Raw genomic sequence first — 13,889 nt, 5'->3', positions numbered from 1 at the left:
ATTCCTTTTCAAATGAACAAGATTTATCCTTCCTTTTCTTTATTGTGGTCACTCTTATGCATCATTGACCCAATTCATATAATTAATAATACATTTTAAAATATTAAAAAATGATATTAAAAACACATTTCAATTTTTTGACATTTCTGCACGATGGCTGTCCTTGTTCTGTACACCAATCTCTTTCAGATCTTGCCCTGAACATCCCTGTGATCGTCTTATCTCTCCTCTACTCGCATTACTCCTGTCATGTACGGAAGCGCGGTGACTGACGGCACTGACCTCTTATCGGTGTCGGTGTAGGAGGGGGCGATCGAGGTGCTACTGGTATTTTCATGGTCACTGCCCTCCAGACTAACGCTCCTTTTGCACAGCCACCGCATCTCACAGGTCGGCCAGCCAAGACAAACACAGCGAAGGGTTGCAGTCTATTTATTTGTTGAGAGTAATGGCAGGTTAAGGGAAGTAGATAAACGCTCGATGTTTTTTTCTTATTAATGGGGTTGTATGAAGTTGTAGGCCTACCTCATCCAGTGAGAGAGGCATGAAAAAGAACCTGTATAGAACAGTAACGTTACATCGATTTTATACAACTGTTGTATAAACAAGAACTTAATATCGAGTGACTTTTCTTGCGAACCGGTTCTAGTTCTTCGATGAAAATAGTTTCAACTAGTATTGGGTCGTTCTTGAACGAATCTTTAATGTGACTTGGGAAGAACGAGTCGTCTCGGGGAGTGATTCGTTCAGTCGCGCATGCGCAACATCCTATAGGTTCTGTACTGGAATTAGTCAAGTAGTTCACCTGTTTCGAGTCCTGGGGTTTTTCGAGTCGTTCGATCATCACGTGACAGCCCCATAAACTTAACCAATGCAGTCTGAGCCGGTGTTGTGCCGAATTTTGCACCCCTGCCAGATTATGCACCCCCTCGTTGAAGTCGCTACCTGATTGCCTAATCCCAACCCCACCCCTAATCCTAACCCCTCCCCCACACCTACTCCTAAACCTACCAATACTAGGGGGTGCATAATTTGGCAGGGTGCAAATTTCGGCACTACACCGGAAAGAGAATTGATTAGTTAATCTCTCGAGTCTTTTCAACCGAAGCCACGGCATCAACCAAAACACAAACTGGAGCAAAGATGTGAGTGGAGCGGATCTATAGCAATTAAACCCTGCTCAAAACGTTCTATATAATCAATCCAGGTTTTCTAATCTACTTCGAGTTTTTAATTTTCAACAAACCCACTTGAGGCAAAACACATATGCTCATGAAGCCCGTTTTCTCCAGGGGATGGATGGATAAATAAATAAATAGGGTAATTGCAGCTTTTTACCTTACAATTCTGACTTTTTCCCCCTCACAATTCTGAATTTACATCACGCAATTCTGACTTTTTCTCTTGAGTTCTAAGTTTACACCTCACAATTGTGATTTTTGTTTCTTCTTTCACAGAATAAAAAATAAAAAAGGTTTCGGCTTTTTATCTCAGAATTCTGACCTTTTTTTTTTTTTTTTTTTTTTTGCAATTGCGAGTTTATATCTCGCTATTCGGAATTTATATCTTGGAATTATTACTTTTTTTTCGGAATTGCAAGAAAAAGTCTGAACTGTGAGATAAAAAGTTGCAATTAGCCTACCTATTTTATTTTATTTATTTTTTCCCATGGGTGGAAACAAGTTTCCGTACCTCTGAGCGATACAAACACTAAAAATGAATTGAATATAAATATGAAAACATGAATATAAGAAATATGAATTGTGTAGGCCTGCATAAAAATATACCTGCATATACATCATGTTGCTGATCAAGCAGCAATGTTTCAGAATCAGAATGTGACATTTTAATATCTTGTAAAACTATTATGGCCTTGAAATGGCCATGTATGCTACAGCATATTTGACTACTTAATTTATACCCTGTCTAGACTGGCAAGGGAGTTCATTATTCCTGCATTGCAAACCTTAAACACACAGAATAATTTATACAGCCTGTCTTTTTCACATGTTTACTGTTAATACCCTGATGGTGTAGAAGCATCGTATAGGCCTAAATGGTCATTTAGCAACCTTCACTTTATTCTTATCTTTTCCATACATTTTAGTTTTGCTGTCTAAGCCAGACTCATTTATCAACCCAGAGGTAAGGCATGAGTAAATACATCATGTCACTAATTTATCATATATACATGTAAAAGAACACCATTTTCCATGTCTATCATTTCAGGACATTACAAAACATCGGGTGCTTAAGACGCCCTAAAATGATGTCAGTCTAACTGTAGGTGGTAAACAATGCATCCCCACACCCCAACAACATAGCCAAAAAGTACAAGCTACATGTACATGTGTGAATTGTGGCTTTCTTTCCTGTGTCAAAATATTACTTTAGAAACAGAAAGATTGGCTGGGACATATTGAAGGGCTTAAGCAAAAAGCTGTAGTCACATCAGAGCTATGACGTTTGCTAGTTGGTTACAGGTGTTATTAGGAGGAGAGACATTGTCATCTAGAAAGCATTTGATTGGCAAAAATCTGCATAGTGTAGGATGTCATTAATATTTTTTGGTCTGTTTTCTTGGAAGAGAACAATATAACTTTTAAATGCTAAAAGGCCACAAAGCTGACACATATTAACTAAAAGCAACAAAAGTTCGATTTTGACATTAAAACTAAAAAAAAACAACAAAAAAATAAATAAATAAATAATGTGATGTAATCAGTGTTTTGAATGACTTTTGGCCAAATTTTCTTTACAAATTGCTTAAATTAATTGATATTTGAGGGCAGTTGTTCATGCCACATATCAATGAATTTGAGGTTTGGACTTCGACAAGGTCATTTGAAGACCTTCATTCAATTGCGTTAAAGTGCTTGTGTACTTTGGGTCATTGTCCTGTTGCATGACACAATTTCTTCAGGTGTAGATCTCACCTCTCTCTGTATGAAGATCATGGTCCAGTTGATGACTGCAAGGTGAGTGGTTTCTCTGGCTGCAAAACAAGCCAAAATTGTCACCCCTCTGGCCAACATGCTTGTTGGTTGATATGAGGTCATTGTGCTGATAGTACTTAGTTTTGCCAAACATGCCGTTTTGCACATTGACCGAACATCCCCACAGTCTTGATTTTCCATAGACTAGAAATCTTGGGCTTATTCAAAGCAACTTTGCAAATCTAAGCCATGCTGATGCCATGATAATGAACAGATGTGATGATCAAATGAACTGCCATGGTAACTAAAGAAAACGGGAAACTAGAACAAAGACAACAGGAACAAGAACAAGCAGTTATTTATTTAAAAATGAACATTTGGGGTGTGAGTGTGTGCAGTTTACTTTGCACAACAAAACATCCAAGTATCATCAAGTTATGTTTACTACAAACCTTATTTTATTAATGAATTGTAAAAACCCAATTTTAAAAAACCCATACGAAAAGGTCAGTATTCCCTCACTATTGAGGGAACCAATAGTGATTAGTCTCACATCTGCAGCACTCTACAGGTGCATCTCTTGGCAGGTCTTCCAGCCACTTCTATCAAACCTCTACAACTAATCCAAAATGCCGCTGCAAGATTAATCTTTAATGAACCGAAAAGAACGCATGTCACACCTCTGTTCATCAATTTGCACTGGCTACCAGTAGCTGCTCGCATTAAATTCAAGGCATTAATGTTTGCCTACAAAACCACCACTGGCTCTGCACCCATTTACCTAAATTCATTACTTCAGAGTTATGTGCCCTCTAGAAGCTTGCGTTCTGCAAGTGAACGGCGTATTATTGTGCCATCTAAAAGAGGCACAAAATCACTTTCACAGACTTTTTCATTAACTGTTCCCTCCTGGTGGAATGACCTGCCCAAATCAATCCGAGCAGCGGAGTCCTTAACCATCTTCAAGAAACGACTAAAAAAACATCTGTTCCACCTTTATTTGACCCTCTAACTCTAGCACTTTCTTATTCTATTTTAATTCTACTTTCTCTATATTTATCCTCTTTTAAAAAATTTTTATTTAAAAAAAACAAAACAAAACAAACAATTACTGAAATAAATGAACTTTTCCACGACATTCTAATTTATTGAGATGCCCCTGTATAAGGATTTTCCTCACTTCCTTTCTCTTGTGAATTTTCTCGCACACGCTTGCTCGCCTGAGAGTTGTGTTTCGGACCTCATTTGTCAGCAATATTTTAAATTTGAAGTAAATGTTTGTGTAAATCTATGATTTCTGTGTCAAAACATTCATACATAGATTTCACGCACAAATACGTGCATACGCGTAATTAGTGAATGAAACCCATTTCATCTTTATCTAGCTCTCTTATAAGTAGTTGTTTGTAAAACAAACAAACATTTTTAGTGTGTTTGTTTGACAGCTTTTGTCGCGCACACACATACATTCTCTCTCTCTCTCTCTCTCGTTGGTGAACACGCACAGCAGCACGTCAAATGAATTTCCTATCTCATACCTTGTACAGCCACAGACAGAATGACAGAAGCCCTTGAGAAAAGCAGTATTCAATTTGTAACTCTCTTCGACACAAGGCCATATCATTTATGGGTAAAGTCATAGAGGCAGGCAGGAAGAAATTTGAGTTAGTTACTATAGTAACAGACAGAACGTCTCATAACACAAGAAGGCAACAAGAACAATTTGCCCCAAAAAGTTGAGTTTTTTTCTGTTTTTAAAAACAAACTTGGTCTTGTTTCTTTCCTTTTCATTGTCTATGAACTGTTTTTTTTAATATATTGTATCATTTATTATTTTCTGAAAAGTATTCATCAGAACACAAGGCAAAGCTATAGTACTGAAAAGACTACAATCTTGCAAACAGAGGAAACAAGACAGAAGGGTAAAGAAAGACCTTTTTCTTCAAGGTTGCTGTTGTGAAGTTGAGCCAAATTCTTATTCTCATTGGGTCATGACAACCTGGTGGGCTGTTTCTGTGTTCTGTTTATGCATGTCAGTAAAAGGGAGGCTGATCTAGGCTAAGACTGGATTTAGTTACCACTTAGACATTTATGTAAACATTCGCACTCTGTGCAGACGACACGCATAAACCACTGACCATGAAAACATCTTTACATTTGAAAGATAATGTTAACATTATTCATGTGAAAATATGTCAATAGAACACATTTAAATAGAATTAAAATAGTATTACATAATTCTGAAATTAATAATCTTGTTGGCCCTAGTTGTATTTACATTTGAGACTAAGTCAAAAACATTGTAATTCAAATGCAACTTTTAATGTTTGTTGATGCACTCAATAAGGCTCACAGTTGTGGTAATGAACTTCTGAAACAGTGAAGTTCCTGAATGCTTCTTTTTTTCATTTTCCTTTTTTAGGAATGAGGAGTCTAATAAAAGTTTCTGTTAACCAGGTGACCATCGATAAAAAGCTGATAAGCATTATTACTTTTAACGTCTGAAATTTGCAAATGTTTATTAACAACATAATCCACAGATAACAGTCCATGAAATTAGCCTGAAGTCTAGAAAGCAAAAATAACTATTTAAGCAGAAGCACATATGTGGGCACACGGAGGTAATGTGTGCACACAGAGGCACACACACACACACACACACACACACACACACACACACACAGAAATAGAGAGAGAGACACCACAAATCATCCAGAATGACCATGACCTTGCAATGAAGGGAGACATGATTGGAAATGCAGTAACTCTGGCTTTTGATAAAATCGAAAACTCAAACACGGAGGACACTTCTGTTGGTCACTTTGATTTGAAGTGTACAGTGTACGCATTTAATAAACAGCTTAAATGAAAAATTCAGGCATTATTTACTCACTTTCAAGGTGTTTCAAACCTGTATGCTGTAGTTTTGCAGACTTCACACAGTTCTTTCCAGATGTTCAAAGTGACCATGTCTGTCAAACCACAAAAAAAAAAACCACTTGTGTATTTGTGTTCAGAATTCAAAAATGGCTCATCGCTGCCAAATAAATACATGTATAAACATTTCCTTAAAGTATTTTATCTGTTACTTATTTTTTAAAATTACTTATTCATTAAGCCATCATGAAATCAAAGTGGATGATTCTTTTTTTTATGGAATATTGCAGTATTTCTTATAAATGATTTAGCCACGTGACGCACATCATCATCATCCTTATTGTTATTATTATTAATGTGCCCTCAAAATCTCAATCAAAATAACTTCCCCTCCCTCTTGCAAAGACATCTTTCTTTCTGCTACTTTCTTCAATTCAAGTCCCGCTCTACATTTTTTCAAGAAACCGTTTCACTTGGATATACATCACATGTTTCATTTAATTGTGACTTTAAGTACTATCCTAAAGTTTTGTGTGTTTTGGTATGTTAAAGTTGAACTCTTGGCTGAAATGAATAAAAAAAATACAAATAAAGTTAAGCAACTGTCTGCAATTTTATAATACCCACCAATAGTAATGAAAGTTATTAATTAGCATTGTTGATTAAGAAATTAATGCTTACACTAGTACACTATAAGAAAACAAAATCCATAGAAAAATGGATAATGTCCATTCAGAAAATTATTAGTATATTTTTTGTTAAGTTTGTGGACATTTCCAACTCTAAAACACAACACAATATGTAATTCAAAATATAGGTAAAATACCTGCGAAAAATCAGTAAGGAAAAATCCTTCATATTAACATGGTACACTGGGTCGTATTTTTACTGACTTTTCTTAACGTGTAGGCTGGCTTGACCAGTGTTTGCTAAAAATTGAAGGCTAGTCATTTTAAGGGTCAATGGTCTCAAAGTCATGCTCATAGTCACACTAAACTCAGAGAGAACAAGCTTTGCACAGCATCCAAAGAATCAACAATCAACTTGCACTAAATTTCAGTTTAATTCATGTTCTCAGTTCATGATTGACGAAAGTAAACAAGATACGGTACTAAAACGTGCGTATAATTGTTTGAATATGAATAAAAAGAAATTCTACAGATAAGATATTCCAGCTAGTAAAAGACCATTGAGAACGATTTAGAAAAATCAATGAAAATTTGTATTATATTCATTTTGCTCTCAGACAATAGACATTATATTCACAGTCTGTCATCACTACATAGTTATTTTACGTCATTATTTCATCCTTGACGGTCCTAAAATTAAACAGTGACATGTAAACACTAGCCTTTGTGATTATGTCATTATCTGGACCAACTCCTCTGATGTTGGTCCTACAGTTACTGGGGATGTTGGTGACGTGAGCTTTGGCCCTCAAACTCTCTAAACAGAACATAACTAAGAGCCTTCATCCAAGATACAGTGCCAGTTTCACATATGAGAACAGGTAGGTGAAGAACATTTGCACAAACTGGCAGTTAGACCTGTTGACCTTGAACAGAGGCTGGGTTGGATCCAAAATTGTGTGTGAGTATATATGAGAGTGTGTGTGTTTGTGTGTTGCTTCATTAGGGGGAGGGGGGACAGGTGTTAGCGAAGGCTGTGAAGACTATTTATTTGACATTGGCCTTGATGTAAATGGTAAAAAACATTTTTTTTTTTTTCAAATAGATCAATTGTGCGAGTTGTCTCTCACTGCACAATATTCTAATGCTTTCATCACTACCACCATAGACTTGTCCTTCAGCTATTCAGCATCAGGAGTGGCGCCTTGATATGACTTTCCACACAGGCTGCAAATCAATATGCTTTTATATTCTTCTTCAGGAGAGCAATGACATCAGTACACCCCCGTCTGCCTCAAAAAAGACCGGTAAACAGTGCACAATGCAGGTGACCCTGGACTTTAATAACAAAACAAAAATAATAAATTATCACAAGAGCTTTGGAGTAAAGTGGCCTGCACACACACACACACTCACACACACACACACGCACACACACACACACATACATCATGTTTCTGAAAACTGTCAAACCAGACAAGGTTAGACTGGGGCAGATGCCAAACTAGGAGGTAGTGCCTACTGTCACCTGTCATAGTACTCAGAAATGAATAGAAAAAATACCTTTAGGTAAATCATTGGCATTCTATACAGATCTTTGGTAGTACAGTCTGGAAACGTGGTAGTTGTGGTCTTGCAATGTTGCTCTTAAACTGATAGGATCTTTTACTTGGGTAACAACAGTCAACTCAGAATTAATACTGTATTTCTGTAGGTACAAGTTCTTGAATGGCTACTTTTTTCTAAAAAAATATTTATGGTTAATCAAGTAAACCTAAGTTACTTCGCTCTAGTAAATGTTCAACTTGAAATATTACTGATGATATATAAAAGTTATCCTCACGTTTAGGTGATTTCAGGTTTTACTGTTTTTGTGGAGTCATTTGGTGCCCAATAAAGTACAGTAAGCAAAGCCTGAAGTCAAGTAGGGCTCGAAAACCACACATCAAAATCTATAGGGACTATAGCGTCCCCTATGTGTGCATCAGAGAGAGACAGTGGGAGGCGTCCAGTGCTGTTTGAAAACTCTAAACTATTTGGCATTTGGGTGGATGGGAACACACAGACCTCAACCGTGCATGGACATCTCCAAGCGTAAAGCTCATAACAGTTTCAGCAACGAAACATAACAGCCCCCGCAGCACCAGGAGGATGGCTTACTTTGACAGCAGCTGCCACTGCAGCAGCGAAAGACGACAGAACAGCATCTTGTACAGCATTTTAAAGAACGACAGTCAGACTGCGCAACTTGGGAACCAGCCGAGGACCCCGAGGCTCGCCTTGTCCATGCGCGCGTGTGCTTGCGGCTCCAAGACGAAGGTGTCTCTCCGCTCCCCTCAGATCACATGCAAAGCCGCCTCCGCGGTCCTGGTCAAGACCCTGAAATTCGTGAAGAATGTCCCGTGTTTTCAGGAGCTGCCGGTGGATGACCAACACACGCTGGTGCGGAGCAGCTGGGCGCCGCTGCTGGTGCTCGGCATGGCGCAGGACAGGATCGACTTCGAGACTTCGGAGACGCAAGAGCCCAGCATGCTGCAGCGGATATTAACGAGCGGACAGGACAAGCAGGACCACCAGAGTAATAACGGTGGAGTGGCGTTGACCGACGTTCAAGGTATTAAAATGTTTCTGCGGAAATGCTGGGGACTGGACATAAGCACTAAGGAGTACGCGTACTTAAAAGGGGCCATTCTGTTCAACCCAGGTGAGACATGCTAACCGGTCACACCTGAAGTAGGACACTTTCTAGCTGCTGTTAAGAATAACCGGGTTTGCTGTGACCCACAACGTAATTATTAACATTCATAATAATAATGATAAAATACCCGAATTAGGACAGTTCATAGTTGCCTTTAACTGCTTTAAATTTAAATCACATTGTAATAATTCATATTCATAATAATAATAGCAATAATAAATACATACATACCTGAATTAAGACAGTTCATGGTTTTTTAAAACTTTAACTGGTTTAAATTGGGATCACATTGTAATTAATGATGTTTGTAAGCATTAACTGTATAATAATGATAATTTAATAATAATACACACAAGTAGATAAATATCAATATTAAAAAATAGTGCTTTTGTTTTGCTGAATAATTTTAACGAGTCACATTGTATTATTAAAATTAATAAATAATAATAGTATACTTATACTAATAAATATTGTCATATAATAATAATAATATTTACGCTAATTAGTTGGACCAAAAAAAAGTCAAGTTTTCTGACTTGTGGTATGTAACAGATCATTAATTCAAATATGAATATATGACAATATATGAATCAAAGTTTCATGACACAAATGTTTCTTTGTTTATCATGAATTGTTCTCAAAAATTCATAATTTTGAGAATTATAGTCAAGTGTAGAGGTAATCAAAGGGTATCTGTTTAATGAGGGTCATTTCACATCATTAAGGTCTTTCTGGTACAGAATATAACAAGTCTCTTTCCATCTCGAGATGTTGCAGGGCTGCAGTGTCAACATTACATCCAGGGCCTGCAGAGCGAGGCAAACCAGGCGCTTAATGAATATGTCAAAATGATTCACCGCGGGGACAGTGCAAGATTCGCCAAACTCTTCCTCGCCCTCTGCATGCTGAGATCCATCAATGCCAACGTGGTGGCCGGTCTGTTCTTCAAACCAGTCATTGGAGCGGTCAACATGGAGGAACTTCTTCTGGAGATGTTTTATGGGAAATAAACCCTAATGCAAATGCCCAGACAGAATTATCAAACTTGAAAAGAGTGGCAGTCAGCAGTGGACTGAGAGATTTTGAAAATGACTGATTCCTTTTTACACATGCTATTTTTGTACGATATAAGAGCTCTCTTTTTGCCTTCTGAGTTGAACTCCTCACTGAATCCAAAGTTGATGACAACGTTTTTTTTGCCATTTGGGGAAAGAGCTTTATAACGCTGTTCTGATTGTGCAGTTTTTTTTTTTTTAGCTTGCTTTTTTTGTGATGTTGTGCAGCCTTCTGATGAATTTCAATTGATTCTCTGTGACACTTTGTAATAACTTTAAGAAATCATTAACAAGCATTCATTTATACATGTATTGCATTTAATATATACATTGAAATATAATTATATTTGATTTAAATATAATATATTATTACATTTAATAATAATAATAATATATTATCTCAATGTTTCATGACATCTATTTGAATACAAATGAACTGTTTTGCATTTTATATGTAATAATTTTGGTTAGTATTGTTAATTAAAGTTATTATAAAGTGTAAACTATATTTGAATATTAGAAAGTATTGTACATTTTGGTTATGCAATTACACTCGTTCACATTTCCCACAACGTGATTGACAGATAGCCTGTATTTTTTGGATTACAGTAACAGTTTCATAAAACATGTCAGAGTGATGACAGACCTAAGCACAAATACAAAACAGCTATGAAAATAAAAATAATTAGGAAATAATTGATTGTGGCATTGTTCTTCAATATAGCCAATGTACCAAACCACTGCATTTTACCTCCGTAGGTGGCGACAAGTTACTGTCTTTATGAGTGAGTCATAATCACTTATTCTTTCAGAAATGAAACAGGTGAATATATCACTGAATGATTCACTCCCCTGATTCGTTCAAAAACACAGATTTACTCAGGTAGGAAAACAAATGAACATCTTTATGAGTGAGTCATTGAATTCAATCAGCTTATTCTTTCAAATACACTGATTCATTCAGGAGAGAAACAACACTGCTGTACTTTGCTTTTTATTAATTATTTTATATAAGTTTTAGAAATTATTTAAATGATATCATTATTACCGTACAGTTATTATATTTACACTGTAAAATCTAATTAGTTGGGCTTACTTAAAAAAAGCATGCAAACCGATTGCCTTGAAAAAACTAAGTAAAGTGAAATAGGAATAGTATGTTGTACTGACAAATGTTTAGTTAGTATAGTTTACTTACACGTGAGTTCTAGTAACTAAAAAAGAACTGTGGGGGTACTTTATCCTTTCATTTAGGTTTACTCATGACTTAGTATAGCTACTCACTGACTGTGCATTGCGGCATGAATAAATTATGCAGTTGCTTTGTTTTACAGTTGTTGATTTGTCTTGTGTCGGTAGTAGCACAACAAAAAGAGCAAATAAAATGGTTATTGATACAATTAATGAAAATAAATGAAATTTAATTGTTACCATTGTTGTGGTTCACGTGCTGAATATTTAAGAATTATAGTAACATAAACGAAGTTCCAAGTGCCCAACCAAAGGGAATGCTAATCACTATAATGGTTAAAAAAAAACACATTTTAGGAAAATCAACATCAACTGAATATGAAGTCAGCTTATGTGATGTTCTCTCAAATATTTCAGTTGTATTGAAAATTCAACATTCAAGATGACTTTGGGAAACGAGTGAATGCAACTAGTGAAAGATAACTGCAGACATGGAGGAAATGGGTGAAAAGTCTATTAAGACTCTTTTTCTTTTCTTCTTCTTCTGTTGTTATGTTGCACATTAGCAACATATTAGTGCACTGCTGCCTCTCACTGCTTTATTAATGTCATTGGTTCCTTTGTGGCAACTTGAATATTTTAAGTAAGTGTCACTCAAAACAGTAAGTAAATTGTTTTATTTGCCTTGAAAGTAGCTGGAACTTAATAAAACCTAGTAAGTATAACAACTAAGTAAAGATAACTAATTAAATCTAAGTACGGTAAACTATTGGATTTTACAGTGTAAACACGTTCTTCTTGCTGTATCCAGTTTGAAAGTTACTCATTAGAGAATCATTTGCATCCCGTCTGTTCAGTGAGTCAATGAATTGTGGATGTTCATATGGACCAAACCGCCAGAAATAGGAAAATCACCCTGTTTACAACCAGGTAAGCATCTTTCACACCTTCAACCTTAAAACAGTAAATATAATGAAGAAGAATAACCAGGCACTTTGTGTGTATTTATGAAGAACCTGTAGGGTGGAGAAGAGAGATGAAATATGACTGTTGAGACAAGAAGTCCTGAACTCTTGTTCAGTCATCCCGCTTTCCAATTTGCTGTCACCAAATGTATTTCAAAGTCTGAACTCTGACTGCCTGCTCTTGAAGGTCACAGTGACCCCATTTCTTTCGCTCTATCTGTGTAGAGCACTCTGTGTCACAAATATTCACTTTATGTATGGAGTTGTGGCTCTGTTGCTTCATTCATGCCACAAGGTTAGTCTGGTATTAGAAAGCGCTGTTCTAGTCATTGTTGGACCAAGCATAAAAGTACAGAAAAACATATGAAATAAATGTATTAGGATGCATTGAAAGGTCCTTGTACAATAAAAAATATAAAAATAAAAAAACATGTCTGCCTATGACTAGCCAAAGATTAGGCTATAACTGTGAAAATTAAGTAGGTGCAATGAACTCATTGCTGTAGTAAAGATGGGTAATAACACTTGACTAGACGACTAGTCATCCAACAAATAAGGCCAGGTTTGCTTATGTGTTTTTGTGTTATCATATGAGATATATATGTCACATACTGTCAAAAAATGTATAGCCTGAATGCACTGTAAGTCGCTTTGGATAAAAGCGTCTGCTAAATGCATAAATTATTAAAATTAATTATTATATATCAGGCTTTTATGGCTCATATACAGTATTACGATATAATGAGAATTTGGAAGAAAAACAGCTTAGTTTTATTTAGAGAATCAAACTGAGCAAAAAAATGCAATTTGGTGCAGATGCTGATATTTTTATGGACAAAAAGTGATGAAATTCTGATGCTTGTAATCAATGAGATCTTTATAACAGTATAACAGATACTTACATAAAATGACATAAATATCAGTCGTCACTCTATATCTCCAATAATATGTCTCAGTAAGATGTTTAGTGCTTAGTTTGATGATCAAGGCCTTAGAAATTTGTGTATCAAACATGACATGAAGTATACTGTATACTAGGGCTGGGCGGTATGACAGTATATATCGTTACTGCGGAATAAAGTGTCTATCGTTAGACATTTTGCTATATCGTGTGTTCAGTGGTATGCAAACATATCTGCGTAACATAGTACTACTTAATAGTTATATACACCTTTGATGAACAAGGAAACATGCATGAATGAGAAAAAGAGTGGGACGCACTTGATAGAGTTAATAAGTGCAATAAGCAGTAAAAAAAAGAACTCAATGCGGTGCTCGCGCTGACTGACACACAAAGCACACACTCAGAAAGCGCCTCTCTCAGACAGCATGCGATCACGTGCAGAATGTTTAATAAAGTTATTAACTGCAATAAGCAGTGAAAAATAACTCAATCTGCTGCTCGCGCTGACTGACACACAGCCGAAGCGTGCGCACTGAAAGCCCCTCTCAGACAGCATGCGATCGCAAAAACAGATCTCTTTCATGCTTGAATGTTCAAATATGCACACAATTATGTCAAATTGCCCGTCGTGTGG

General features: G+C 36.3%; 1 protein-coding gene across 1 annotated transcript; it reads left to right on the top strand.

Moving 5' to 3' along the window:
* The first annotated feature begins 8,498 nt into the window (after positions 1 to 8,498).
* On the top strand, positions 8,499 to 10,507 carry LOC107737253 (nuclear receptor subfamily 0 group B member 1-like). The gene is made up of 2 exons (XM_016548718.1): positions 8,499 to 9,146; positions 9,909 to 10,507. Exons 1-2 carry the CDS (start codon positions 8,594 to 8,596, stop codon positions 10,148 to 10,150), a joined length of 795 nt encoding a protein of 264 aa, XP_016404204.1. The 5' UTR covers positions 8,499 to 8,593; the 3' UTR covers positions 10,151 to 10,507.
* Positions 10,508 to 13,889: the final 3,382 nt, after the last annotated feature.

Source organism: Sinocyclocheilus rhinocerous, unplaced genomic scaffold (assembly GCF_001515625.1).
Source record: "Sinocyclocheilus rhinocerous isolate Xijiao unplaced genomic scaffold, SAMN03320098_v1.1 scaffold1275, whole genome shotgun sequence".
Taxonomy (NCBI): domain Eukaryota; kingdom Metazoa; phylum Chordata; class Actinopteri; order Cypriniformes; family Cyprinidae; genus Sinocyclocheilus; species Sinocyclocheilus rhinocerous.
This window is presented reverse-complemented; position numbering and strand designations above follow the sequence as displayed.

Excerpts from the sequence above, each read along its gene's own strand:
- LOC107737253 (XM_016548718.1), top strand. The coding sequence starts at position 8,594 with ATGGCTTACTTTGACAGCAGCTGCCACTGCAGCAGCGAAAGACGACAG. Across the intron at positions 9,147-9,908 it reads GGCCATTCTGTTCAACCCAG|ATGTTGCAGGGCTGCAGTGT; the intron begins GTGAGACATGCT and ends TTCCATCTCGAG.